The 27767-nt window shown below is 42.2% G+C and overlaps 4 protein-coding genes across 11 annotated transcripts; 2 read left to right on the forward strand and 2 right to left on the reverse strand.

The window, feature by feature from the left end:
• Positions 1 to 144: 144 nt before the first annotated feature.
• Positions 145 to 3683, reverse strand: LOC111965060 (U11/U12 small nuclear ribonucleoprotein 48 kDa protein-like). Its single transcript, XM_023989039.2, has 9 exons — positions 3404 to 3683; positions 2971 to 3084; positions 2636 to 2696; positions 2422 to 2502; positions 1579 to 1764; positions 1341 to 1462; positions 1146 to 1249; positions 842 to 1021; positions 145 to 671 (listed from the first exon to the last, which is right to left on the reverse strand). The coding sequence occupies exons 1-9, from the start codon at positions 3545 to 3547 to the stop codon at positions 599 to 601; spliced, it is 1065 nt and encodes a 354-aa protein (XP_023844807.1). The 5' UTR covers positions 3548 to 3683; the 3' UTR covers positions 145 to 598.
• A 594-nt stretch (positions 3684 to 4277) lies between these two features.
• LOC111965061 (uncharacterized) lies at positions 4278 to 6215 on the reverse strand. 6 transcript variants are annotated; one of them, XM_070443969.1, is made up of 4 exons: positions 5863 to 6133; positions 4854 to 5180; positions 4668 to 4749; positions 4278 to 4556 (listed from the first exon to the last, which is right to left on the reverse strand). In XM_070443969.1, exons 1-4 carry the CDS (start codon positions 6044 to 6046, stop codon positions 4511 to 4513), a joined length of 639 nt encoding a protein of 212 aa, XP_070300070.1. In that variant the 5' UTR covers positions 6047 to 6133; the 3' UTR covers positions 4278 to 4510. The 6 variants fall into 6 exon arrangements, with proteins under 6 accessions (XP_070300070.1, XP_070300069.1, XP_023844810.1 ...); XM_070443968.1 differs by having other exon boundaries at positions 4406 to 4561; positions 5869 to 6215; XM_023989042.2 differs by having other exon boundaries at positions 4406 to 4561; positions 4848 to 5180; positions 5869 to 6215.
• A 3133-nt stretch (positions 6216 to 9348) lies between these two features.
• Positions 9349 to 12169, forward strand: sri (sorcin). Its single transcript, XM_023989044.2, has 8 exons — positions 9349 to 9500; positions 10267 to 10377; positions 10518 to 10587; positions 10730 to 10773; positions 11089 to 11236; positions 11362 to 11475; positions 11568 to 11626; positions 11743 to 12169. Exons 1-8 carry the CDS (start codon positions 9453 to 9455, stop codon positions 11767 to 11769), a joined length of 621 nt encoding a protein of 206 aa, XP_023844812.1. The 5' UTR covers positions 9349 to 9452; the 3' UTR covers positions 11770 to 12169.
• Positions 12170 to 18492: 6323 nt separating this feature from the next.
• Positions 18493 to 26916, forward strand: LOC111965063 (uncharacterized). 3 transcript variants are annotated; one of them, XM_023989045.1, is made up of 10 exons: positions 18493 to 19031; positions 19244 to 19609; positions 21214 to 21576; positions 21856 to 21873; positions 22062 to 22125; positions 22218 to 22261; positions 22489 to 22639; positions 24180 to 24293; positions 26203 to 26279; positions 26448 to 26916. In XM_023989045.1, exons 1-10 carry the CDS (start codon positions 18654 to 18656, stop codon positions 26469 to 26471), a joined length of 1599 nt encoding a protein of 532 aa, XP_023844813.1. In that variant the 5' UTR covers positions 18493 to 18653; the 3' UTR covers positions 26472 to 26916. The 3 variants fall into 3 exon arrangements, with proteins under 3 accessions (XP_023844813.1, XP_070300071.1, XP_023844814.1); XM_070443970.1 differs by lacking the exon at positions 19244 to 19609; XM_023989046.1 differs by lacking the exons at positions 22218 to 22261; positions 22489 to 22639.
• The last annotated feature ends 851 nt before the right edge of the window (positions 26917 to 27767 follow it).

Consider the following 27767-nt stretch of genomic DNA (forward strand, 5'->3'; position numbering starts at 1 on the left):
GGGATTGAAAATTCTCATGACAACATAAGTCATTTTTGTGAGAATGAAAAGGTAACCTTACTGAAGTAAGACTTTTCTCTGAATACTTCTAAATAAGGGCCATCATACACACGAAAGCTTTTACACAGATTATGACCATGATCATTAAAGTACACATATGAAGCTTTTATTCTCTATTCAAAGTTCAAACACAACGCTGTTTTAACTTTAAACATCAAACCGTTTTTTTGGAAGTGAATCAAATACAGGGGTAATTATGAATGTACAACAAAATTCTGAGAATCATGTTCTAACAGTTTATTTACATTCTGTAATCTAATACAACAGGCATTTAATAACCTCTCAGTTTAAGACAAATGTTTAAAGCGGCACTGTTGCTTTAAAATATCATCATTAGATTACATCAAAGAAAGATTTGTCTGGGAGTCAAACTACAATTTCTATACATGCATACCACTTAGTATGAAGCCATGAATTGGGCACTTAGTATAAAGGCGTGCATTCTAAGTGGTATGCTATTATGAACATTGGAACGTAGCTTTGGTTGGCTCCTTGACCCTATCTCTGGTTTTCCAAGCCAAAGTACTAAACTTGAAAATCACTTCTCTTCCTTTTTCTTCTTCTTTTTCTTCTTTCGATCATGAGGTCTCTCATCCGGCGAGCAGGAATCCCTGTGAATGTCCACACACATTCAATTCACCAAATATGTATACAGCCAAGGCATTCATCAACCACTAAATGTCTGCAACCAGCCTTGATGGTGACTTCCTACAATTAAACACTGTCAGATTTGAATGCATGAGACAATAATATTCAGTCAATCCACTACTCTCTGACTCACCTCTTTCTCTTCTTCTTGCGCTCCTTCTCTTGGCTGCGCCCCTGGCTCTGCTCTGGGCTGGGGTCTTTTCTGCGCTCTTCACTGAGGTGGCGTTTGTGGTGGGAGACGTGTCCATCCCTGGAGCTGACGTGAGATTGGCGGGACTCTATGGAGGCAGACCGCCTGTCCTCAGACCTTCTCCTGAGAGACAAACGGTTCAGGGGAGTCAGTTTTTATTTTTTAAATGCTCCTTAAATAAATATTACAGTACTAATTGGATTTTGTATGAGCCATCATGTAGGTAAGAAGACAATGGTTGGATTACCTGTGAGGGCCGTGTTTGGACTCTCTAACCTCTTCCTTCCTCTCCTCCTCTTTCCACTGACTGGACAGTTCAACAGAGTGGACATTAATCACCTCCCGAATCACCTGCAGGATTCATGAAAAACATATCCAGATATAACACACACACATCAAAGTAAAGTACATCCATTAACATTCTATTGAAACAGTCACACACCTCAGTGTAGGACTTCTTGGTGTTGTGGACGTTCTTGGCTCTGTAAGACTGCCGCCGTCTCTTGTAGTCCCTCATCTCAGCCATTAGCTCCAGGTGAGACTTGTGCTCGTTCTGATCGTTACCTAAAGAACAAAAATAAACACAACAGACTCACTGGAATGGATTTAGAGAAGCAATTCATAAGAAAAGTGGCGTAAACCACACTACTGATCTCAATAGTTAATGTTTATAGGCCTACCCTTTTTGAGCTTGGCCACCAAATCAACATAAAGGTCCTCATTGTTGGTTGCAACAGCTTGATCCTTCTGTTTGATGCCCTCTCTTGTCACGTGATCAAAAAGAGCCAATCGGTCTGCCACAGTAAGGTCACAGATAGCTCGCTTCTGGTTCTGAGGAACTTCTGAAGGGTCTGTGGAGTATTCACCTGCAGCACAATGAAAAGGGCTTTACACACACTCACATGCTACAAGAGTTTCACACAGAGTAGAGAGTCATGAGAAGTACTTAATTCAAAAGCTTTTAAGAACACATTGAGATGATCACTCACACCTTCAGTATGAATGGTTTAAAATAGAGTAAAGGCCTTTCCCCAACACGTACAGGGAAAACGTGTGTGTGTAATGCCGCCAACAGAGGCAGCATGTTTGAAAGGATATGGCATTAAAAGGATACTGCACGTAATCAGTAAGCCTGAACGAGGGAAGAACCTCCTGTAATTACTCACCCCTGTCACTGAAAACAAAACACAGAACACGTACAGATGACAAACTCAAAGAAACTATATCATAAAATAAAAAACCATAGCCACCATATTTAGCAGTGTTTATAATGAATTAATGCATGTTAATTGAGACCTTTTTAGACATGGGCAATGCACTGAAGACGTACGAGCTTGGTAAAAAATGATCTAAACATTGGTTGCTCTTTGGTGAAATGACCATTAATTGCTTCTCCAGAATAAAAGCATAAATATTTTGTGGGGCATGTCTACCACAGAGTCGAACTAATGCTGATGGCCATGAATACAAGCATAGGGTTTGATCAGTGACCTAACACTAATGTAAGGGTGTAAAGATCTTACTTTGGCTGTACAGTCCCTCTGTCCTAATTGGCGGTGCACTTGCTCTTGCTTGAATAATCACTTGTTGCTGTGTGTGTTTGTCTACAGGTGAGGCAAAACACAAAGAAAGATGTGAGACAAGCAGTGGGCTTCCCCAACCCAGAGTCAGTCCAGGGAATTTTGACTACTACATTAAGTTGAGATTCACTTTGCAGTGGAATAGTGTGACACTCACCCATTGTGAAGCTGGTAATGCTGGTATTCTCATAACACAGAGAGTGGTCATACATCTCAGCCTTGGGAAAGGAATTTTACTTTTTTTATAAAAGCTTTTAAGAACATAATAACAGATAAGGTTGTTGTACAATTAGAATGGAGAGTTTTTCCTGATCATTTGACCTCACCACTTTGGTCCGCTCTAGTTATAGGGTCCAGTTTTTCTAGGTCTGGCCCTATGGTCAGGAAAAACTCCTTACCCTAATGACAAGCTACGCCAGAAAGTGTTGATGGCTCAGTTGATATTTCAGTCGAGTATGTGTGTGAGTATGTGATACTGTATAGCTCTTTAACCTGTTCCTCATGGGAGTATCCAATCTGGCTGAGTTGGCAAGTGGCTTTGTGTCTCTCCATGCTCCTGCTTGGCACTCTGTGGTTCGGGTCATAGGGGCACACCTCCATCGGCTCCTGTGGAAGGTCATTTACAAGTTATAATCTCATCTCTACTTGTTGTAGCATGCATGTCATGTATACAGAGAAATGAATCGCCCATCATCTAGGGTTTTCCCATTTATTTGGAGGCCTCATATCTAGCTAGCTACACATACACAACAGATGGTGCACATTTTAAATATGGATATATGGATATTAGCTCAGGTAACGTTATGAAAACATTGATTATGGGGTGAACTAGTCCTATAAAGAACGCCGCGCTTTCAGGGTTAGGAGAACCACCCATCGTATCTGAGCAGTTGAATAAATATAGCTAACTAGCTTCCTGACCTACCTGAACTGAGCCGTTGTCCTGGTCCTGTCTCCATCCCAGGGTCTCGAACAGCTCATTCAGTTGTCTCTGGCAGTTCTCGGTGAACTCCGTCAACTCTTCCAAACTTCGCAGACGAGCCTGGTGATTTTCTGGTGAGTCGCACATGTCATAGTCAGGTAAAATCTAAATTGTGTTTACATTAAAAGGGGATTCCTTACATTTTACTCCAACCCATATTTGATATGGAGATTTTCGAACGTTGTTCAGCACCACTGTCGCATTTTAAAAGCGTAGGCAGTGTGGCGCATGTAGATGACGTAAGCCCGACTGAGGTGCATTCGTGGTAATTGAAGAATAAAAATAAATGTAACGTTTAGTTTTGAATTGTACACATTTGCCGCTAAAAGCTGAATTGCAGCATACGTAGGCCTACGTAAGTAAGTAAATCAAATAAAACATATGAGATGTAGTATACAATATTACAGTTAAACAGCTTCACAAAGTAAGGCATTGGGCTGTTGTAGTATCTGTCAGTCCGAATAGGGGGAAGGACTCGATGGGTAGATCTGACACTGACATGTCCTATCGTCTGAGGCAGCTAACGTTATTTGTTGCTGGGATTTTGCGAGCTTCTGGACAAAGGATCTGCAGTGGTGGGTGCGGTGGGACTCCAAGGACTGCAAGCCCAGGTCATTGCATGCAGAAGGTGTAGGTGGTGCCCATGATGATTTTGGTTGCATGTCGTTGGATCTTCTCAAGTTGGTTGTGTTGGTGGGCTGTGAGACCTGGGTGCCATACTGGAGCACTGGACGACAAAGCAGGTGTAGACTGTTAGAAGGTCTTGGAAGTTACATACACTACATCTTCATTAGAAGTTCAAATCAAGACAACAAGCAAAGGTTTTCTTATTTTATTGGGGAAATGTTTTTTTAAATTAATGTGACGTCACTTACATAACACTGACATATAAAAGGCCTTTAAATGGTATTTAAAATACATTTTAATATTTAAACTACATTTAAATACATTTAAAATACATTCAAACGACAAGGCTGACATTTAAAAACACAGAAAGTTCCCTTGCAAACAACTTTTGAAGGAATGCAGGTTTAGGTGGGGAAAAGCTGGTCATCGTGCAGCAATATGGTTTCCATCAAATAATTTGGATAGACTCCTGATCTAAAAAGAAAGACATACAAATATTATCTACTGCATAGCCCTACTTTGTTTATGTGCTTCAGCAATGTGTAAATAAACCATGACCTTGAATCATTTATCTACTTACATTACTTCAAGTGTCTCTGTGTCCTCAAAGGCTACTTCCTCCACTATTTCCACCTCGACTCCTACCATTATTGTCTTCCTCACTGGGAAACAGAAGTATTTGATTAGAGAAAAATACTACATAGCAGCCATACTGTATCACCATAGAGAATTACCCTCTTTCACATAAACAGACACATACTCTTACTTCCGAAATTGAAGAGAGGGGAACCAGCCCAACTGTGGCAACATCTTCCTGGTTCACTTGGTCCATGCACACAAACACAGCCATGGCCCTCTGTCCTGTGGCTCCCCCATTGACTGTCTAAACAATGATGGGATGATTCTTCTCCATCAGCCCCACCCAAGGAAGGCTGGTGTGGGGGGACATCCATCCACATTTCAGGGGCATCTAGCCCTGTGTCACTCTGGCGTTGGATGCTAACTACGTCTGTGTGGACAGGGCCAAAGGGACTCTCGGTACCAGCCCAGCCCCAGTGGTTCTGAACACAGTCTTGGATGAGGCCATGGCCATCTGAAGACACAGGGGACAGAGGAGAGAAGGAGAGAACCTAAGAACATTTGACAAAAAGCTATTCTGTTCATACCACTGATGATGTCTAAAGGGATTTGTGTGAATGGAGAAACCAAGCAAATGGCATTATGTCTATATGTTCGATGGCACTTTAATGAGCATACAAAGAAATGGGAATAGGGGAGATGAAGACTGAAACGTGGATAAAGAGATGCAATGAGAGGAGATAGAAGGCTGAGAGAGGAGGGTGAAGGGATGAGATGGAGGAGTGATAACAGTGAGGTGTGGTGAGAAGGGATGACGTAAGGTAGGATGGAAGGTTGGGTGCTGTTCTGTTGCAGTCTGTCGTTGTATCACGTGTTTGGTCCTGCTGTCTCTTTGGCCTGCCAATGGGCCTGCTGAGTTTGGGCAAGGCTCTTAGTCACAAGTCATCTGGCCACACTGGCAAGCACTGAGGGAGTGGTAGGTAAGCAAAACCAGAATAGCAGCATTGGGAAAATATAATGTTAATTGATACAAACCAGCATAAACCCTGTTTACCCCAAGACAACAAGGCATGCCACTTGAAAACAAACCTAAAACAGGAAAAACAGGGTTGAAACAGACAAGCAATGAAAGAGTCCCCTGTACTATTTTGCAATGAGCCTATAATATTCTCTCACAGTTACCTCATACACCTCACCCTTACTTGTAGTATAGCAACAGATTGCTGGATGCTCCCTGGTCCAAATTGCATGTTCTTCCTCTTTTCCTTCTTCCTCATCCTCCCATTGCCTCGGGGTTGCTGAGCCAAGTCTGCCCAGGTGCCCTTGGTGGCGTAGAGGCGCCCCGTTCGACCACAACCAGTTAGGGTTCTGTCCATACATCTCAGTCAGGGCTTCTACTGTATACCAAGGCAAAGAAGAATCACTTTGCGTGTTTGATTCCCTAGTTGATAATAGCAGGTCTATAGGCTAGAGATGAGCCAGATTTGTMCAAGGACTGGAGCTGCATGGGCTCCGCAGCAGTGCCCGATGATCCTGTCAGCCGCAGAACAGCTTTTCAGTGGAGACACGATTCAGCGTTTCCTGTCCAGAAAGGAAGTGCACCCTAATGGTTCTGAGACGAGAGTGTTTCTGATCTTGTGTAATGATGTAATGATGACTCTTGGTGGTCTTACTGTATTACAATACAACACAAATACAATACAACATTATTAGCCTGTGGGACAGTTAATGCTGTGCAGTATCATTAGGAACATTCCACTAATCTTTCATGCACACTCACACATAATATATACACAAAATACAATACACAATTGAATGGCTGGCTTGGTGAAAGTAATGTTTAGCACAATAGTAAGACACAGTAACAATTGAGACAACTCACAATTTGGCATCAAATTCACTTGTTTAAAAATGTGACAAAAATCTATATCAAATCAAATCAAGTTTATTTTATATAGCCCTTCGTACATCAGCTAATATCTCGAAGTGCTGTACAGAAACCCAGCCTAAAACCCCAAACAGCAAGCATTGCAGGTGTAGAAGCACGGCGGCTAGGAAAAACTCCCTAGGAAGAAACCTAGAGAGGAACCAGGCTATGAGGGGTGGCCAGTCCTCTTCTGGCTGTGCCGGGTGGAGATTATAACAGAACATGGCCAAGATGTTCAAATGTTCATAAATGACCAGCATGGTCAAATAATAATCAGGAGTAAATGTCAGTTGGCTTTTCATAGCCGATCATTAAGAGTATCTCTACCACTCCTGCGGTCTCTAGAGAGTTGAAAACAGCAGGTCTGGGACAGGTTAGCCAACGGTCCGGTGGACAGGTCAGGGTTCCATAGCCGCAGGCAGAACAGTTGAAACTGGAACAGCAGCAAGGCCAGGTGGACTGGGGACAGCAAGGAGTCGTCATGCCCGGTAGTCCTGACGCATGGTCCTAGGGCTCAGGTCCTCCGAGAGAGAGAAAGAAAGAGAGAAGGAGATAATTAGAGAGAGCATACTTAAATTCACACAGGACACCGGATAAGACAGGAGAAGTACTCCAGATATAACCAACTGACCCTAGCCCCCCCGACACATAAACTACTGCAGCATAAATACTGGAGGCTGAGACAGGAGGGGTCAGGAGACACTGTGGCCCCATCCGATGATACCCCCGGACAGGGCCAAACAGGAAGGATATAACCCCACCCACTTTGCCAAAGCACAGCCCCCAACACCACTAGAGGGATACCTTCAACCACCAACTTACCATCCTGAGACAAGGCCGAGTATAGCCCACAAAGATCTCCACCACAGCACAAACCAAGGGGCGGCCGCCTACCCAGACAGGAAGATCACGTCAATAACTCAACCCACTCAAGTGACGCACCCCTCCTAGGGACGGCATGAAAGAGCACCAGTAAGCCAGTGACTCAGCCCCTGTAATAGGGTTAGAGGCAGAGAATCCCAGTGGAGAGAGGGGAACCGCCAGGCAGAGACAGCAAGGGCGGTTCGTTGCTCCAGAGCCTTTCCGTTCACCTTCACACTCCTGGGCCAGACTACACTCAATCATATGACCTACTGAAGAGATAAGTCTTCAGTAAAGACTTAAAGGTTGAGACTGAGTCTGCGTCTCTCATTTGGGTAGGCAGACTATTCCATAAAAATTTAGATTTATAGGAGAAAGCCCTGCCTCCAGCTGTTTGCTTAGAAATTCTAGGGACAATTAGGAGACCTGCGTTTTGTGACCGTAGCGTACGTGTAGGTATGTACGGCAGGACCAACTCGGAAAGATAGGTAGGAGCAAGCCCATGTAACGCTTTATAGGTTAACAGTAAAACCTTGAAATCAGCCCTTGCCTTAACAGGAAGCCAGTGTAGGGAAGCTAGCACTGGAGTAATATGATCAAATTTCTTGGTTCTAGTCAGGATTCTAGCAGCCGTACTTAGCACTAACTGAAGTTTATTTAGTGCTTTATCCGGGTAGCCGGAAAGAAGAGCATTGCAGTAGTCTAACCTAGAAGTAACAAAAGCATGGATTCATTTTTCTGCATCATTTTTGGACAGAAAATTTCTGATTTTTGCAATGTTACGTAGATGGAAAAAAGCTGTCCTTGAAACAGTCTTGATATGTTCGTCAAAAGAGAGATCAGGGTCCAGAGTAACGCCGAGGTCCTTCACAGTTTTATTTGAGACGACTTTACAACCATCAAGATTAATTGTCAGATTTAACAGAAGATCTCTTTGTTTCTTGGGAGAAGATCTCTTTGTTTCTTGGGACCTAGAACAAACATCTCTGTTTTGTCCGAGTTTAAAAGTAGAACGTTTTCAGCCATCCACTTCTTTATGTCTGAAACACAGGCTTCTAGCGAGGGCAATTTTGGGGCTTCACCATGTTTCATTGAAATGTACAGCTGTGTGTCATCCGCATAGCAGTGAAAGTTAACATTATGTTTTCGAATGACATCCCCAAGAGGTAAAATATATAGTGAAAACAATAGTGGTCCTAAAACGGAACCTTGAGGAACACCGAAATGTACAGTTGATTTGTCAGAGGACAAACCATTCACAGAGACAAACTGATATCTTTCCGACAGATAAGATCTAAACCAGGCCAGAACTTGTCCGTGTAGACCAATTTGGGTTTCCARTCTCTCCAAAAGAATGTGGTGATCGATGGTATCAAAGGCAGCACTAAGGTCTAGTAGCACGAGGACAGATGCAGAGCCTCGGTCTGACGCCATTAAAAGGTCATTTACCAACTTCACAAGCGCAGTCTCAGTGCTATGATGGGGTCTAAAACCAGACTGAAGCATTTCGTATACATTGTTTGTCTTCAGGAAGGCAGTGAGTTGCTGCGCAACAGCTTTTTCTAAAATTTTTGAGAGGAATGGAAGATTCGATATAGGCCGATAGTTTTTTATATTTTCTGGGTCAAGGTTTGGCTTTTTCAAGAGAGGCTTTATTACTGCCACTTTTAGTGAGTTTGGTACACATCCGGTGGATAGAGAGCCGTTTATTATATGCAAATCTATTACTATAAGTACTACTACTATCCATAGTATTACTTTATTAGTCTGCGTTGCATTTATCTTCGTTGACAAGTATTATTGTCACATGATTGGCAGGCAGCTGGTCACATGTTAATGCAAGGCCAATCAGGGACTAGTGCGTTGAGGTGATGGGCGTGAAGGAAACATAAAAGCAGGACATCCGACACTCCCCTTGTGTGTCAAGAAGGGCAAGTCAGGGAAGTGGTTATTTTATTGCCAGTTGGTATCACAGTGTTATTCTTTTCATTCATAGAAATGAGTTATCCTGGATATGGTGCTCCCGCAGGCGGATACCCAGGAGGGGTAAGATCTTACAGACTAGTGTCTTCTACACAAATATGAAAATAAATGGCTATCGGCAGGACCGTTTAGTTGTCCGGAAGTAGAACTGCAAATCGACATATCCTACATAATATAACAAGCGTATATTGCACAGTGTTTTCCGAATACAGTAGAGTATTTGTTGTATCTAATACAATTTGTAGGCCTGCCTGCCAACGAATCTCTACCATTGGCAAGCCGTAACAGAGCTTTTATGCTTTATGCGCTTTAGCCTCCAGGGAGGCCTGTTCCCGAAGTGAAGAGGATTGTTGGATACAACCGAGACATTCTTACAATGTAACAATCTGCGCTGATCAAAAGATAACATTAAGTGCAAATGTTAGCTCTACTATGATGGATTATAGGGCCTATACTTTGTATAAAAAGTTCAGTAGCGTATAGGTCTATAGAAGTACTGGTTTTGAATTAACTCAGTTCACCCAACCCTGGGAGTGGTCAGGTTCACATAGCTGGGACTCACTGTCCTGGTGTTGTTGGCCAAAGTACAGTTTGACACTCTTGCTGATTGGAATAAATAATCTATATGAAATCATTCTCAGCACCTTACACTGATTTGAGGCATCATTGTGTTCTATAGACTGGTTAAGTGGTTCAGAGAGTCATTGGGATGTTCAACTTTGGTCACTTTCATGGCACTTGACCTATGTTGTCACTAACTGTTTCATAGTAACCTTATGGTGTTTACTGTTTCTCTCTCTCTATAAATCATTGTCTGTCTGTCTTGCAGTATGGAGGTGCCCCTGCTGGTGGCCACCCTCCTGGTGGCCCTGGCTTTGGAGGATACCCTGGTCAGCAGCAAGACCCTCTCTATGGATATTTTGCTGCTGTTGCAGGCCAGGTAATAAGACATACAGCTTGACATATTGAGCTATCTGCTAGCTTCAACAGTCAAAACAGCTTACTGTCGTCTAAAAATGTATAGCATTGTTTCGGTCTCAATAAGTATTTTTTTTCCCCTCTATCTTTTGACATTGGAAGGATGGGCACATATCAGCAGAAGAGCTCCAGCAATGCCTCACACAGGCTAACTTCTCTGGTGGCTACAAACGTAAGAGTGACACCATGTACAAGACCGACGGGAACCGCAAACTCCCAGGCACTTTTCAATGCAGTATTTTGTTTTATTCTATTCTTTACACTGTATGGAGAGATGACTGTGGTTTGATTAACTGTTATCTTATCTCCGACAGCTTTTAACCTGGAGACCTGCAGACTGATGATCAACATGCTGGATGTATCCTTGACTAACCAGTCAGTACACACACAGGTTTTTAAAATACTATGGTCCCACTAGCTACCAGTACAATAATATGAGATGAAATATGCGTAATTGACTGTTTTGTGCATTGAGAGTTTGCAGAAAGTCCTCTCACATTGTATGACTGTTCCATGGATTTTTCTTGATTGGGAAAAAACAACTTGATATATCAGGACAACAAAATCTAATTATTGAAATTATTCAGGAAACTTTTAGCCGTCTATATTCATGTTTGAGGTAAGGTTGTGAGGTCACTGCTGTTCCTGTTCCTTGACTGAAGCGACCCCTCAGAGAGACATGTCATGTACTATGGGCTTCAACGAGTTCAAGGAGCTGTCGACCGTGCTCAATGGCTGGAAGCAGCACTTCATGTCCATTGACCGTGACCAGAGTGGGACCGTGGACCCCCAGGAGATGCACCAGGCAGTTACTTCCATGGGTACGTACAAGCACAAAGGGTGTATTCGTTTATGTGTATACACAATAAGTGATGACCGAAAGTCAATATGAGAGCGAAATGTTCATTTGACATGTTCATTTGACATGTATGTTTGTGTGTTACAGGCTACAGACTGAGCCCACAAGCCATGAACGGCATCATCAAGAGATTCAGTTCTCAGGGGAAGATCACCTTTGATGACTACGTAGCTTGTTGTGTGAAACTCAGAACCCTGACTGGTGAGTGAACAGTTTTGATCACTTTTCCATTATCAGTATGACTATTGTATGTGTGGTTGTTTAGTAATAGTTTCTCTGTATGTTTGCTACAGATGTGTTCCGAAAGCGGGACCAAGCTGGACAGGGAATGGCCACATTTCCATACGATGATGTAAGTCTTTCAAATCTCTTACAAAAAAAAATTCAGATCCTCTTCCTTGTTGTAAGCACTTACTGTAAATGGCCCCTTATATGTAAAGTATTATAATCACTCTTTCTCTCTCTCAGTTCATCCAGTGCACGATGAGCACATGAAGAGACAGAGCAGAAAAAAAATCTGAGGGACTACCTCTTAACTCCAAAATATTTACAATTTAGCATGTGTAAAAATTTATTCTGACATGTATTTTTGATACTCACAAATCACTTGCTTTTTTGATTGCTTTTATACAAACATGACTAAACACCTAATTGTCACATTCCACATGAATGGTTTTGAAATAGGAAGTTAGTATAAAATTGTAACATTACCTTGGGAAACTGGAATATTAGCCAACTTTAACCACTAGGTGTGCCTATAAACCCGTGTCACCACTGCATGTTCTGTATGTTATGTCACTGTTGAATGTCTAATATTCATCAAGATATCCCTAAATATAGCTGGGAGTAATCTTGTCTGTGAAAGTGAGTAATAAACACGACCATATATGTGGAATACACCTCTGATAAGTTTTCTTCGTAGGTCTTGGTGACAGTTCAATAAAATCTAGTGAGCATTATCAGTATTTCACACTAGGTCCACATGCACTCTCCATGGGATAACCAGAGTACTAGAACAAGGTATGAATCAAGAAAATAATTGATATGACTTATGAGTGATTTTATGGTTTCTAAAATGTCAACATCACTCACTTCTGACCATCACTCTTGTCCACTTGGAGAGAGACTGAGGCAATGACTTGAGCAGGCAGAACCTCCAATCTGTCGTTTCCTGGAGGTCCAGTCTGCCCACTCCTCACATCCAAAGTGGAAAGACTGGGTCCTCCATTGAGCTAGATGTAAAGACCATTTTTGTTCTTTACAGGAGAAATTGCAGACCAAGATGTAGCGCTTTTCCTAAACCTGTACTGTGAAATTATACAACCTGTCTTCAAGCCACTAGACAAGTTTGGGATCTGGTATGGGGTCAGAAGGTACATTTGTGGAAAATCAGCAGATTTCTAGTACAGGTCCTTAACTCAAACGCAATGGGTCCCTACATTGGGAAAGTCAGTTATCAAGGTCAGACCCATCTCTGCTACATCTGTCAGTCTGGACCATCAGGTCAGAGATTGTCATAATGTTGGAAATGCGCTGGACTGGGCCGCAAAGCAAAATATTTTACTGAAGAAGCCATGTACAGCCTAGGTGAAGGTCACACCTTCCAATGTCCAGTGACCTACGCGGGCATGGTAAGAAGAGGTCCAGCCTCTAATCGAAGGCTTGAGAAAGTGAGCCCGCAGCATTAGACCCAGCACCATAGACTGTCAGTAAGACTACAACAAGCCCGGGAGAGAGTCGAGATGGCATAAGAAAGAAATGGAACTAGTAAGGTCGTCCAGAGCGCTGAAGTAGATGTCACCCACCAGTCTTCCAACTTCATCCCAAGCGACGGTGAAGAAGAGTGACAGCAGTGAGAGCGAGGCCGAAAGAGAACATAAGAGACGATACTGATGAAAGTGCAGTGAATACCCTGCCCCTCTTCCCCTCCATCCCTACCTCCCAATGATGGCCCTTAATGTGAAATGTCTAGAAAACAAATATGATAAATTATTTGAAGTTTGAAATATGTGAACTGAAAATTATATAACTGACATTGACTTGTTGGAAATTATGAAGTCAAGAATAACAGGATAAAAAAAATAAAAAAAATTGTAAGTATTTAGATAAACACTAAATAATAGATAGGCCTACACGGAAATATTTAAATTACACTGAACAAAACTATAAACGCAACATGCAACAATTTCAAAGATTTTACTGAGTTACAGTTCATGTAAGGAAATCATTAGGCCCTAATCTATGGATTTCACATGACTGGGAATACAGATATGCATCTGTTGGTCACAGATACCTTCAAAAGAAGGTAGGGGCATGGACCAGAACCTGTGAGTTTCTGGTGTGCAGCGCAGCACATCTCCTTCGCATACAGTTGATCAGTCTGTTGATTGTGGAATATTGTTCCGCTCTTCTTGGATGGCTGTGCGAAGTTCCTGGATATCGGCAGAAACCGGAACACGCTGTTGTACACGTAGATCCAGAACATCCCAAACACGTTCAATGGGTAACATGTCTGGTGAGTATGCAGACCATTGGAAAGAATTTGACATTTTCAGCTTCCAAGGATGATCAAATCAAATGTTATTGGTCACATACACATATTTAGCAGACGTTATTGCGGGTGTAACGAAATGCTTGTGTTACTAGCTACAACAGTGCATTAGTATCTAACAATTCACAATAATACAAACAAATGTAAAATGATGGAATTAAGAAATATATAAATACTAGGATGAGCAATGTCTGAGTGGCATTGACTAAAATACAGTAGAATACAGTATATGAAATGAGTTCAACAGTATTTAAACATTATTAAAGTGACCAGTGATTCCATGTCTATGTAGTACTGTAGGGCAGCAGCCTCTTAAGGTGCAGGGTTGAGTAACCGGGTGGTAGCCGGCTAGTCATGGCTATTTAACAGTGTGATGGCCTTGAGATACTGTAGAAGCTGTTTTTCAGTCTCTTGGTCCCAGCTTTGATGCACCTGTACTGACCTCGCCTTCTGGATGATAACGGGGTGAACAGGTAGTGGCTCGAGTGGTTGATGTCCTTGATGATCTTCTTGGTCTTCCTGTTACATCGGTGCTGTAGGTGTCCTGCAGGGCAGGCAGTGTCCCCGGTGATGCGTTGGACATACCCAGTGGCGACCAGTCATTTAGATTTTTTGGGGCTTGCCTGTTTTAAATGTTATTTTGGCATTAGTATGTGTCACATATCAGTTTGCAAACAATTCAAAATATATATAAATCATTGAGTTAATAAAGCTGCATACAAACACGGGCCTCTTTTTTGTTTTCTTGAGTAAGGCAGCTCCAAAATACAGGTGTTTCAGCCCAGCTCAGTGCTCTCTGTGGTGGTGGGGCAAGCCAGTAGAAAATTCGGAGCTTTGCGCCGTGATTGGATCAGTGTTCTGTCACTCATGAGGAAACTATGCCACCGCATAGTCTAAGGGGAGACCACGAAAATTCTAGCCCTTTGGGTATTGATATAGAGATACATTAGAATTGCCCATCCAAGAAGGCTCAAGGTCATTGGCCACAGAGAAAATGACGTCAAATCTCGTTATATGTATAGTAGCTTTGATTGGACTGATCATGTCAACATCATACTTTCAAAATCTTAGCTAGAAGTCATCATCATGAATCAAGTCGACAATCTACTGGCAAATCCTTTTCAATCCTTGTCATATGAAGATAAAACGAATCGGTGCTTATCGGCCATTGGATATAAACACTACACAACAAGTTGTAAATTGCAAATTCAACATTGAGTGGTTTGGAAGGAAGTGAGCACAACAAGATGAGTCCAAAAATGTATTGTATGCTGCTGCATAAATTATGTAATATGCCAGGGAGATATGCATACTGTAGCTAAGAAAGTAATACTAATGTTGTGTATGTTGTCTATGTTGTGTAGTAAGCTGTTAGTAGCCCATGTGCCTCGCGCTAATAATTTGATCCCTTTTCCCCTCTTTTGCCTACTGTTCTGACTTGGTGGTGCACGTGCACATGTAGCCTATAGCCTGTTTTAGAGAAATGTAATCATCGAATATTGTAAGAGCTTTCATTGTCTGCTTATATGGCCCCGTTATTTATCCTACGGTTCTGACTTGGTGTACAGGGAGAATACAGTAAGAACAGCCCATGTTCTGAATTCTATCGCTGTACATTTCAAAAGTACTGAACAAATAGTTATATTGACAACATCCGTCCTAGTTCGCTCATTAATGTCTCAATTGAAATTACGGATTGTCCTTCCCTTATGTCATAGTTTGTACTTCTCAATTGTCAGTAGAAACCACAATTTTTTAACAAGTCTGCCATATCAGCTATGTTTTTTAAAAAGGCAGTAAATGAGGCTGAATGAACTGTTTTGCTGCCAGACAAGGCTCCGCTGAAAGCCAGGTGTAGCAGTGGTAAGGTGTTAGGACTGCTTTTGGGACAGCTTTATGTAGGTCCTAACAGCTTGTGGGCACCGTTTGTCACCGTTATAGTACAATTAATCTATTGTTTAGTGTTGTGTAGTGCCTTTGCTGGCATGCATACATTTATTTATATATTTTTTTGCCCCACCAAAATGTATATGCTAAAATCGCCACTGGGTAGACCGTACCATCCTCTGGAGAGCCCTGTGGTTGCGGCAGTGCAGTTGTCGTACAAGGCGGTGATACAGTCCGACAGGATGCTCTCAATTGTACATCTATAAAAGTTTGTGAGGGTCTTAGAGGCCAAGCCGAATTTCTTCAGCCTCCTGAAGTTGAAGAGGCGCTGTTGCGTCTTCTTCACCACACTGTCTTCTCCACTGCCGTCCCATCGATGTGAATAGGGGCGTGCTCTCTCTGTTGTCTCCTGAAGTTCACGATCAGCTCCTTCCTTTTGTTGAGGGAGAGGTTATTTTCCTGGCACCACTCCGCTAGGACCCTCACCTCCTCCCTGTAGGCTGTCTCGTCATTGTTGTAATCAGGCCGAATACTATTGTGTCGTCTGCAAACTTGATGATTGAGTTAGAGGCGTGCGTTGCCATGGAGTCATGGTTGAACAGGGAGTACAGGAGGGGGCTGAGCACCCCTGTGTTGAGGATAAGCGTAGTGGAGGTGTTGTTTCCTACCTTCACCACCTGGGGGCGGCCTATCAGGAATTCCAGGACACAGTTGCACAGGGCGGGGTTCAGACCCTGGGCCCCAAGTTTAATGATGAGCTTGGAGGGTACTATGGTGTTGAAGGTTGAGCTGTAGTCAATGAACAGCAATCGTGCATAGGTATTCCTCTTGTCCAGATGGGATAGGGCAGTGTGTAGGGCAATGGCAATTGCATCATCTGTGGATCTATTGGGGCAGTATGCAAATTACAGTGGGTCTAGGGTGTCAGATAAGATGGAAGTGATATGATCCTTAAATAGCCTCTCAAAGCACTTCATGATGACAGAAGTGAGTGCTACGGGGCGATAGTCATTTAGTTCAGTTACCTTTGCTTTCTTGAGTACAGGAACTCTGGTGAACATCTTGACGCAAGTGGAGACCGCAAACTGGGATAGGGAGAGATTGAATATGTCCGTAACAACTCCAGCCAGCTGGTCTGCGCATGCTCTGAGAAGTGGCTAAGAATACCGTCTGAGCCAGTAGCCTTGCGAGGGTCAACACGCTTAAATGTCTTACTCAAGTCGGCCACGGAGAACGAGAGCCCACAGTCCTTGGGAGCGGACCGCGTCGGTGGCACTGTGTTATACTCAAAGCTGGCGAAGAAGGTGTTTAGCTTGTGTACAAATCCTTGCGACATTGGGTAGTGCATTATGCTGAAACATGAGGTGATGGTGGTGGATGAATGGCACGACAATGGACCTCAGGATCTCATCATGGTATCTCTGTGCATTCAAATTGCCATTGATAAAATGCAATTGTGTTCATTGTCCATTGCTTATACCTGCCCATACCATAACCCCACCTCGCTCTGTTCACAACGTTGACATCAGCAAAACGCTTACCCATACAACGCCATACATGTGGTCTGCGGTTGTGAGCTACGTTGAATGTACTGCCAAATTCTCTAAGAAGACGTTGGAGGCGGCTTATGGTAGAGAAATTAGCATTCAATTCTCTGGCAACCGCTCTGGTGGACATTCCTGCAGTCGGCATGTCAATTGCACGCTCCCTCAACTTGGGACATCTGTGGTATTGTTTTATGTGACAAAACTGCACAGTTGCCTTTTATTGTCCCAAGCACAAAGTGCACCTTTGTAATGATCATGTCGTTTAATCAGCTTCTTGATATGCCACACTTGTCAGGTGGATGGATTATCTTGGCAAAGGAGAAATGCTCACTAACAGGGATTTAAACACATTTGTGCACAACATTTGAGAGAAAAGCTTTTTGTGTGTATGGAACATTTCAGGGATATTTTATTTCAGCTCATGAAACATGGGACGAACACTTTACATGTTGCATTTATATTTTTGTTCATTATATATCTTAATCTGAATTTTAAAAGAAATACAGCTACATTTGAAAAAATCTAATTTATATGAATTGGAAAATGAAATAGGCTGGATGGAGGATTCTTGACTTTTCAATTCCTTATAATCATTCTCTATCGTTTTGTATTATGAACTGTAAATGTGATGTAATGTATTGTATGTTTGTTAATCACCTCTTTTTGATCCGAAACAACTAGCAAAATGTAATCAACAATATGAAATATGGAATAAAGATGTTATATTTTTTAAACAAAAATAAAAAAATAAGCAACAAAACAAGAGATGATTCAAAACAAATGTCTGTAACTCATGAAAGAGAACAGGAACAGAGAGATGTCGTTTTTAAAGCAGATTGCATAATAAGGAGGACTGGCAGTGGTCAGGCCCCTTAGCAACCCCCTAGCAACCTATCAGTGGCCTGGTCACTGAGGTCACTGAGATTTGAGTGGCAGGTTGGAGGATGGGTAGAGTGAGCTGCATGAAGTGATTCAACTGAATTTCACAGGAATCCATAACACAAACACAGTTCTAACAGTGTAATGCACATAATGATTGCTTGCCTTGTGTTAATAGTACATTGCAAGTTATCCTTTTGTTACTGTTTGTGTGTTTTTGTGGTTTTGATTCCTTGATTCAAGTTATTCTCCAGATATTACAAAACACACGAAAAGCTGGTACTCAATGTCCTAGGAGACACAATCATAATCAGTTCCTGATGTGGAGTTTCGCATAAATAAAGGTCTGGACTCAAAACAGTGAAAACACACCCACTTGAATATTCTACAGCAAAGCAGTGCACCCCAGAAATACATCATAGGTCGGCTCTCCAAACCATTTTGGATTAATTTGATCAGCATTTAGGAAACTTTGAGGTTAGTTACTACTGTCGTTGTTATTACAGCACAGGGTCATGGAGACTTGGGTCCTGTTGGTCTTCAGATTGTTGCTCTTTGTGCAGACTGGACACAGCAAGCAGTCCTGCCAGCCAGTGACCGTGGACTTTTGTCAAGATGTTGGTTACAACACGACCATCAATCCAACCCACCAAACCAGGGACTACAACCTGAGGCAGCTTCGTCAGATCGTGAATACGGGCTGCTCTCCAGAGGTCACAGTTTTCCTATGTGGCGTTGTTTCACCTGAGTGTGTGTTGGATGACAAGATTCCACCCTGCAGTTGGCTCTGTGAGAGGGTGAAGAATGAATGTGAGCCTTTTCTGAGAGAGAAGGGTCTAAACTGGCCAGAGAAGATCAGATGTGAGGCTTACCCCAAACAATCCTGTGCCAACGTAAGTAGCCTTAGGAGGTGTTCATCTTATCATTATAGGGACAGATCTGATTCAGGACTGCTGTATGCCTGTAGGCTGTCCTGCTTAGATTAGCAGGAAGTTGATTTTTGAAGTATAATTCTGGTTCTATAACTGAAAACCTTCCCAGATGTTGTGTCATTCCTCGCCATAATGCATATAGCATATGACAAAATGATGTTCATTGCTTTCAGGGCCAAGAGAGTATCCCTGCACCAAACCCTGCAGGAACCTGTGAGCCAATCATCATCCCTCTCTGCAAGGACCTGCCCTACAAGGACACTGTCATGCCCAACCTATTAAACCACTCCACACAGGAGGTCGCTGGTTTAGAATTGAATCAGTTTTACCCTCTGGTAAAGATGCAGTGTTCTCCTCACCTTCAGGCCTTCCTGTGCTCCGTCTACACTCCAGAGTGTGTTTCAGGGAAAGCCCGCCCACCCTGCAGAGCTCTGTGTGAGCTAGCCAGAAAGGACTGTGAGGTGCTAATGAACAGGTTTGGTTTTCAGTGGCCCAGTCAGTTGGAGTGTGACACCCTCACAACGGAATCTTGTGAACATGTAAGTCACTTTCCAGCATGTACACTACATGACCAAAAGTATGTGGACACCTGCTCGTTTAGTATCTCATTCCAAAATCGTGGGCATTAATATGGAGTTGGTCCACCCTTTGCTGCTATAACAGCCTCCACTCTTCTGGGAAGGTTTTCCACTAGATGCTGGAACATTGTTACAGGGACTTGCTTCCATTCAGCCACAAGAGCATTAGTGAGGTCGGGCACTGACGTTGGGCGATTAGGCCCTGCTCGCAGTCGACGTTCCAATTCATCCCAAAGGTGTTCATTAGGGTTGAGGTCAGGGCTCTGTGCAGGCCAGTCAAGTTCTTCCACACTAATCTCGACAAACCATTTCTGTATGGACTTCGCTTTGTGCACAGGGGCATTGTCATGTTGTTGTCATAAAGTTGGAAGCACAGAATTGTCTAGAATTTTTTAATTTCACCTATATTTAACCAGGTAGGCTAGTTGAGAACAAGTTCTCATTTACAACTAATTATATTCTGTAGCGTTAAGATTTCCGTTCACTAAGGGGCCTAGCCCAAACCATGAAAAACAGCCCCAGACCATTATTCCTCCTCCACCAAACTTTACAGTTGGCACTATGTATTGGAGCAGGTAGCATTCTCCTGGTATCCGCCAAACACAGATTCGTCTGTTGGACTGCCAGATTGTGAAGCGTGATTCATCACTCCACAGACGAGTTTCCACTGCTCCAGAGTCATGGCAGCAAGCTTTTCACCACTCCAGCCGACGCTTGGCATTGCGCATGCTGATCTTAGGCTTGTGTGCGGCCATGCAAACCCATTTCATGAAGCCCCGAATAAACAGTTATTGTGCTGACGTTGCACTTCAGCACTCAGAGTCCCGTTCTTTGAGGACAGATGATTTTTACGTGCTTCAAGCTTCAGCACTTGGAGACCCATTCTGTGAGCTTGTGTGGACTACCACTTTGTGGCTGAGCCTTTGTTGCTGCTTCTAGAAGTTTCCACTTCACAATAACAGCACTTGCAGTTGACTGGGGCAGCTCTAGCAGGGCAGAAATTTGACGAACTGACTTGTTGGAAAGGTAGCATCCTATGACGGTGACACGTTGAAGGTCACTGAGCTCTTCAGTAAGGCCATTCTACTGCCAATGTTTGTCTATGAAGATGGCATGGCTGTGTGCTCAATTTTATACACTTGTCAGCAATTGGTGTATCTGAAATAGCTAAATCCACTATTTTGAAGGGGTGTCCACATACTTTTGTATACATAGTGTATCAACTTACAGATTCAATACCAGGCTCCAACCAGCACACCACTACACTGCATCGTTATTTAAACAACTATGATCAGGGCAGGCAAAGGTTAGGAAAATGTGTTTCAGTTTCCTTTGCCTGCTTACAGTTGGTCAAAGTCACATGATGCACACCAGATGATAAATTAGATGTTTCAAAAGGGTAAAGTGCCCCTTTAAACATAAATTGTCAACATCAAAATGTTTGGCGAGGGAAGGAAAGAAAGGAAACATCAATCAGTTTTGCCTGGTGAAATAAAGGTAAACATCCTTGAATAATAATTATTGCTGATTGGTGAATATGAAGTATTTTGTTGTTTCCTTTTCAGTTTGGCGTGACCAGTGCTCCGTCCCCTGAGGGCCCCTGCCAGCCAATCACCATGCCACTGTGCCAGGGCATCTCCTACAACCTGACGGCCATGCCAAATCTGCTGGGGCACAAAAAACAGGCGGAGGCGGCCGTTAAAATGGCTCAATTGGAGTATGTATTGAAATTGACTTGTTCTGTGGATATCCGCTTCTTTCTGTGTTCTGTCTACGCTCCCCAGTGTGTGGAAGGGGAGGTGCAGCGCCCTTGCAGATCCCTTTGTGAGAGAGCCACACTGGGGTGTGACAGTGTGTTGAATACGTTTGGGATGTCCTGGCCTGATGATCTGAGCTGTGAATCCTTTCCAGAGGAGTCATGCGTGAGAGTAGGTACCGATACTCTTGTCATTTTTTAACCCTTATTAAGTCACCACTTTTAATAAATCAGTAGTTTCTCCAAGTTGTTTAATTCAGTAATACATTGGAAAAAGTACATGGGCCAGTAGTGACTGCAACAATGATTTGGCTTTCATTATTTTGCTACAGGGTGCATGTTAGCGGTATTGTCACCTTAACCAAAAAAAGGTTACAAAAGCTAATTTCAGTACTGTTTGAGATGTGTACAAAACAATTTACTCTAAAACATTGTCTACTTCTTTTCACAGGGGGACAGTAATCCCGAGGTGTGTTTAAAATATTTTTCTCAGACGACTGAAGAGTAAATATTTATATGTAGCAAGCGAATGATACCTATAATGTGTTTAATGAGGAATGTATGAAGTGAAGTGGGACTAGGTGGATAGGTGGCAAGTGGAATTTGGAGAATATTACTGTTATCCTATCAAATGCTTGTGTGTTTTGGTCTCCACAGCAACTCACGGCTGAGGAACTCCTGGTCAAGCTGAATGAACTTGGTCACTCTGTTCGGGACCAATGTTAGTTGTGGTTTCTTGAATTTAAAGCATTATATATGATGTATGTGTGTATTTAATTTATACATGTATATTCTTGTCTACTTCAATTGTAGCACTAAGTCTTCAAACTGCCCACATATTGTTGGCTCTAGAAGATGTATCCTTCACCTGTTTCTGTTTTTAGTTCACTTTTATATGAGTTTATTAATTAATATTTCTTCCCCCGAAACCCTTTTTTTGTGCTTCCTGACAATACTTTGTATTTATTTACTACTTTCTGAGCTATATTGTGGATCCACTGAGGCCCCAGTAGGCTCCTTGGTTGACAATGGTTTCAATACTGTATCAGCCATCAATCCTTTCTCCTTAACCAGCACCTTTCAGAAAGACAAATCAGGCAAACTGGATGTGAAAGAATTCCACAACCTAAAGCACTATGTGTCTGTTACCAAAAGAGAGTACTCAGAGTCCTATGAGTGGCAGAACCCAGGGTTCGTCACAGAATACCAGATGAAGAATGCGCTTGATGTCCGTGGTTAGTCATGTATCACGGTTATGATCAAAGGATGTATTTACAGTGGCAAGAAAAAGTATGTGAACCCTTTGGAAATACCTGGATTTCTGCATAAATTGGTCATCAAATTTGATCTGATCTTCGTCTAAGTCACAACAATAGACAAACACAGTCTGCTTAAACTAATAACACACAAACAATTATACGTCTTCATGTCTTTATTGAACACACCATATAAGCATTCACAGTGCAGGTTGGGAAAAGTATGTGAACCCTTGGATTTAATAACTGGTTGACCCTCCTTTGGCAACAATAACCTCAACCAAACGTTTTCTGTAGTTGCAGATCAGACCTGCACAACGGTCAGGAAGAATGTTGAACCATTCCTCTTTACAAAACTGTTTTAGTTCAGCAATATTCTTTGGATGTCTGGTGTGAACCGCTCTCTTGAGGTCATATCACAGCATTTCAATCGGGTTAAGGTCAGGACTCTGACTGTGCCACTCCAGAAGGCGTATTTTCTTCTGTTGAAGCCATTGTTGTTGATTTACTTCTGTGTTTTGGGTCGTTGACCTGTTGCATCACCCAACTTCTGTTGAGCTTCAATTGGCGGACAGATAGCCTAACATTCTCCTGCAAAATGTCTTGATAAACTTGGGAATTCATTTTTCCGTTGGTGATAGCAAATTGTCCAGGCCCTGAGGCAGCAAAGCAGCCCCAAACCATGATGCTCCCTCCACCATACTTTACAGTTGTGATGAGGTTTTGATGTTGGTGTGCTGTGCCTTTTTCTTTCCAGTGTTGTGTTCCTTCCAAACAACTCAATTATAGTTTCATCTGTCCACAGAATATTTTGCCAGTAGCACTGTGGGACATCCCGGTGCACTTTTGCAAACTTCAGACGTGCAGCAATGTTTTTTTTGGACAGCAGTGGCTTCTTCCGTGGTGTCCTCCCATGAACACCATTCTTGTTTAGGGTTTATTCTTAATCTTAAGTCTGCTGAGATCTCTTTTGTTCGAGGCATGGTTCACATCAGGCAATGCTTCTTGTGAAGAGCAAACTCAAATTTTGTGAGTGTTTTTTTATAGTTTTTTATAGCTGCAAGGTAGCTCTAACCAACATCTCCAATCTTGTCTCATTGATTGGACTCCAGGTTAGCTGACTCCTGACTCCAATTAGCTTTTGGAGAAGTCATTAGCCTAGGGGTTCACATACTTTTTCCAACCTACACCGTGAATGTTTAAATTATGTATTCAATATAGACAAGAAAAATCCAATAATTTGTGTGTTATTAGTTTAAGATCACTATGTTTGTCTATTGTTGTGACTTAGATGAAGATCAGATCAAATTTGATGACCAATCTATGCAGAAATCCAGGTAATTCCAAAGGGTTCACATACTTTTTCTTGCCACTGTATGTTTTGTTGATTTTCTCTTAATTTACGACACAATGATTTGGTTTTGATTGTGAACATCCTGACCTGATAGTGAAACTGAACTCTTGGTAGAGTATATTTGCAGATAAAAAAAGTAAATTATAAAAATCCTCTGTCATATAGATCTCAGTTTGGACGATGAAACGTTCAAAACACTATGGGACCGGTACAGCTCTGGTGGAGGGATCAAATACGATGACTTTATGGCCATTCTCACAAGGCTCAAGATCCTGAAGGGTAACTCTTTACTCACTATATAACAAATTCCTGACTTTCCAATCAATCTACTACATCTAAATATATATACAGTGGGAGAACAAGTATTTGATACACTGCCGATTTTGCAGGTTTTCCTACTTACAAAGCATGTAGAGGTCTAATTTTTATCATAGGTATACTTCAACTGTGAGAGACGGAATCTAAAACAAAAATCGAGAAAATCACATTGTATGATTTTTAAGTAATTCATTAGCATTTTATTGCATGACATAAGTATTTGATACATCAGAAAAGCAGAACTTAATATTTGGTACAGAAACCTTTGTTTGGCAAATTACAGAGATCATACGTTCCGTATAGTTCTTGACAGGTTGCACACACTGCAGCAGGATTTTGGCCCACTCCTCCATACAGACCTTCTCCAGATCCTTCAGGTTTCGGGGCTGTCGCTGGCAATACAGACTTTCAGCTCCCTCCAAATATTTTTCTATTGGGTTCAGGTCTGGAGACTGGCTAGGCCACTCAGGACCTTGAGATGCTTCTTACGCGAGCCACTCCTTAGTTGCCCTGGCTGTGTGTTTCGGGTCGTTTCATGCTGGAAGACCCACTCACCCATCTTCAATGGGAAGGAGGTTGTTGGCCAAGATCTCGCGATACATGGCCCCATCCATCCTCCCTCAATACGGTGCAGTCGTCCTGTCCCCTTTGCAGAAAAGCATCCCCAAAGAATGATGTTTCCACCTCCTGCTTCACGGTTGGGATGGTGTTCTTGGGGTTGTACTCATCCTTCTTCTTCCTCCAAACACGGCGAGTGGAGTTTAGACCAAAAAGCTCTATTTTTGTCTCATCAGACCACATGACTTCCTCCTCTGGATCATCCAGATGGTCATTGGCAAACTTCAGACGGGCCTGGACATGCGCTGGCTTGAGCAGGGGGACCTTGCGTGCGCTGCAGGATTTTAATCCATGACGGCGTAGTGTGTTACTAATGCTTTCTTTGAGACTGTGGTCCCAACTCTCTTCAGGTCATTGACCAGGTCCTGCCGTGTAGTTCAGGCTGATCCCTCACCTTCCTCATGATCATTGATGCCCCACGACGGTGAGATCTTGCATGGAGCCCCAGACCGAGGGTGATTGACCGTCATCTTGAACTTCTTCAATTTTCTATAATTGCGCCAACAGTTGTTTGCCTTCTCACAAAGCTGCTTGCCTATTGTCCTGTAGCCCATCCCAGCCTTGTGCAGGTCTACAATTTTATCCCTGATTCCTTACACAGCTCATCTGGTCTTGCCATTGTGGAGAGGTTGGAGTCTGTTTGATTGAGTGTGTGGACAGGTGTCTTTTATACAGGTAACGAGTTCAAACAGGTGCAGTTAATACAGGTAATGAGTGGAGAACAGGAGGGCTTCTTAAGAAAAACTAACAGGTCTGTGAGACCCGGAATTCTTACTGGTTGGTAGGTGATCAAATACTTATGTCATAGGCAATAAAATGCAATATTAATTTACTTAAATATCATACAATGTGATTTTCTGGAATTTTGTTTTAGATTCCGTCTCTGACAGTTGAAGTGTACCTATGATAAAAATTACAGACCCTCTACAATGCTTTGTAAGTAGGAAAACCTGCAAAAATCCGGAGTGTATCAAATACTGTTTCTCCCCCACTGTTATATATATATATATATATATATATATATATATATATAGTCACATATTGTACACCAAATAGGTGCATTAAAATGTGTTGTTTTACAATGTTTACAATGTATATGTTACAATGTTTTACAATCTACATTGTTGCATAGTGCCTTGAGAACAAGTGCTTTATGAATACAATGTATTATTATTATGATCAGTGTTGCAATGATCTATAAACAAATAGAACACAGTGAGATTTGTATATCTGTTTTGTTCTCCTGCTCCAGCTCGCTTTAAATCCCGACTCATTTCACCCTGTGATGCTGCAACAGACTGTGAGGTAGCCAGTTTCTCCTTCAGTCAGGTGAGTTTGCTCTGGCAGAGTTATCAAGCTTTGAAGCTTTGTCTTTAGCCACAGTGATTACGTCTATCTCTACCTAAAGAAGAACAGAATATGAATAAGTAATCACCACTGAGAAGCTTTTTTTGTGGAAGATGATACTCATGTCAAGTGTTTCTCCTCCTGCTCCAGTTGATCCAAGTAACCATTATGTAAGCCGGCGGCAGCTGTCCAGTCACCAGCAAGAGTTCAATTGACCTGGAATGCAATGCAATGCAGTAACCTGTTATGGACCAAAAAAACAATATTCTGCTGCTTTTTAGTACATGCCTGTCAAAAATGATTGTCATAGTGCTGTACAATTTGTGACTGATGTCCACCTTAATATGATGGCTGTTTCCTCCTGGTCTGTTTGAATCTCTTTCTGTACATTTTCTTGCTACATTGTTTATAACACATTTACACACATATTTTTTGGGACTCAGTATTCTATCGTGTTTTTCAGTTATACGACAAGACTAGAGACTTTATTCTCCATATCGTCATTTTTTCATTAAACTTTTATCTCATGTTTATTTTGTCTGTATACTGTCATTCTGCTTTTAGCTGCAAAGTTGTACAAGACAGACTAACTAATAGTAATAAAACCTTTATAAATATATGCCCTGGCGGATATTCGTGTGTGTGTGTGTGTGTGTGTGTGCGTGCGTGCGTGCGTGTGTGTGTGTAAAATTCTGAATCACCTATAGAGGCCCAATTATAACACGATTTTGCCAACCTATCCTCTCATCTTTTCAGTAAACAGTAGCTACTATCCTCCATCATACCACTTCACCAGTATAATGTATCCAGTTGTTTTCCTGTTGATAGAGAGTAGCATGTTATTTATCATTCAGATCACCTCCCTCAATACACTTCACAATATCCCCTTTTCTTAAGTAATTATGTTTATTATGTTCATGAATAGCCATTAATTTACTCAAAGACTCATATATTTAAATGCAAACGAGAAGCTAGATAGTGTTTAGTACTATTGGAATCTGTGTTGTGTTGAGGATTCGAGTGGTGTCATCTGTTAATAGCAGACTGGCTGATAGCCAATGGACTTTCTATTTCAAGGGAGGGATTTGAAAAAAAGTCACAGGCACAGGACTCACTTCCCGAATAACTGAGAGTAGTGATAATGTGGCAATAATATTGAAAGTCGAGTTCAACTTTTGGACCAAATTCACTGCATTATCCTCCCTATGGAAGTGCATACCTCTGTTTTAACTTTCTTTCAAGCTCCTCATCCACCAACATCTCTCATGGCCGCACACGATAATGACATAAGACTTCTGATAACAACGCAACACATTTGGGGTGATAATGGGCCACAACATTGTGAAGTGCTATAAAAAATGGTAGATAAGTACAGTGAGCTCCAAAAGTATTGGGACAGTGACACATGTTTTGTTGTGCAGACTGTCAGCTTTAATTTGAGGGTATTTCGATCCATATCGGGATATAACA

The sequence above is a fragment of the Salvelinus sp. IW2-2015 genome, linkage group LG6.1 (assembly GCF_002910315.2).
Source record: "Salvelinus sp. IW2-2015 linkage group LG6.1, ASM291031v2, whole genome shotgun sequence".
NCBI classification, from domain to species: Eukaryota; Metazoa; Chordata; class Actinopteri; order Salmoniformes; family Salmonidae; genus Salvelinus; species Salvelinus sp. IW2-2015.

Bases quoted from the DNA above. Each gene is read 5' to 3' on its own strand.
- LOC111965061 (XM_023989040.2), bottom strand. From the start codon at position 6,046: ATGTATGGACAGAACCCTAACTGGTTGTGGTCGAACGGGGCGCCTCTA. The intron at 5,181-5,862 runs GTGAGGTGTATG...CTGTGTCTTCAG, and splicing joins TTGCTATACTACAAGTAAGG to ATGGCCATGGCCTCATCCAA. The intron at 4,562-4,667 runs GTAAGTAGATAA...CTTTCTTTTTAG, and splicing joins ACAGAGACACTTGAAGTAAT to ATCAGGAGTCTATCCAAATT.
- LOC111965063 (XM_023989045.1), top strand. From the start codon at position 18,654: ATGGAGACTTGGGTCCTGTTGGTCTTCAGATTGTTGCTCTTTGTGCAG. The intron at 19,032-19,243 runs GTAAGTAGCCTT...CATTGCTTTCAG, and splicing joins CCAAACAATCCTGTGCCAAC to GGCCAAGAGAGTATCCCTGC. The intron at 22,262-22,488 runs GTATCCTTCACC...AGCACCTTTCAG, and splicing joins TATTGTTGGCTCTAGAAGAT to AAAGACAAATCAGGCAAACT.
- sri (XM_023989044.2), top strand. From the start codon at position 9,453: ATGAGTTATCCTGGATATGGTGCTCCCGCAGGCGGATACCCAGGAGGG. The intron at 10,774-11,088 runs GTATCCTTGACT...GCGACCCCTCAG, and splicing joins TGATGATCAACATGCTGGAT to AGAGACATGTCATGTACTAT. The intron at 11,627-11,742 runs GTAAGTCTTTCA...TCTCTCTCTCAG, and splicing joins CCACATTTCCATACGATGAT to TTCATCCAGTGCACGATGAG.
- LOC111965060 (XM_023989039.2), bottom strand. From the start codon at position 3,547: ATGTGCGACTCACCAGAAAATCACCAGGCTCGTCTGCGAAGTTTGGAA. The intron at 1,463-1,578 runs GTAGGCCTATAA...TTTGTTCTTTAG, and splicing joins GGTGGCCAAGCTCAAAAAGG to GTAACGATCAGAACGAGCAC. The intron at 1,022-1,145 runs GTAATCCAACCA...TTTGTCTCTCAG, and splicing joins TCCAAACACGGCCCTCACAG to GAGAAGGTCTGAGGACAGGC.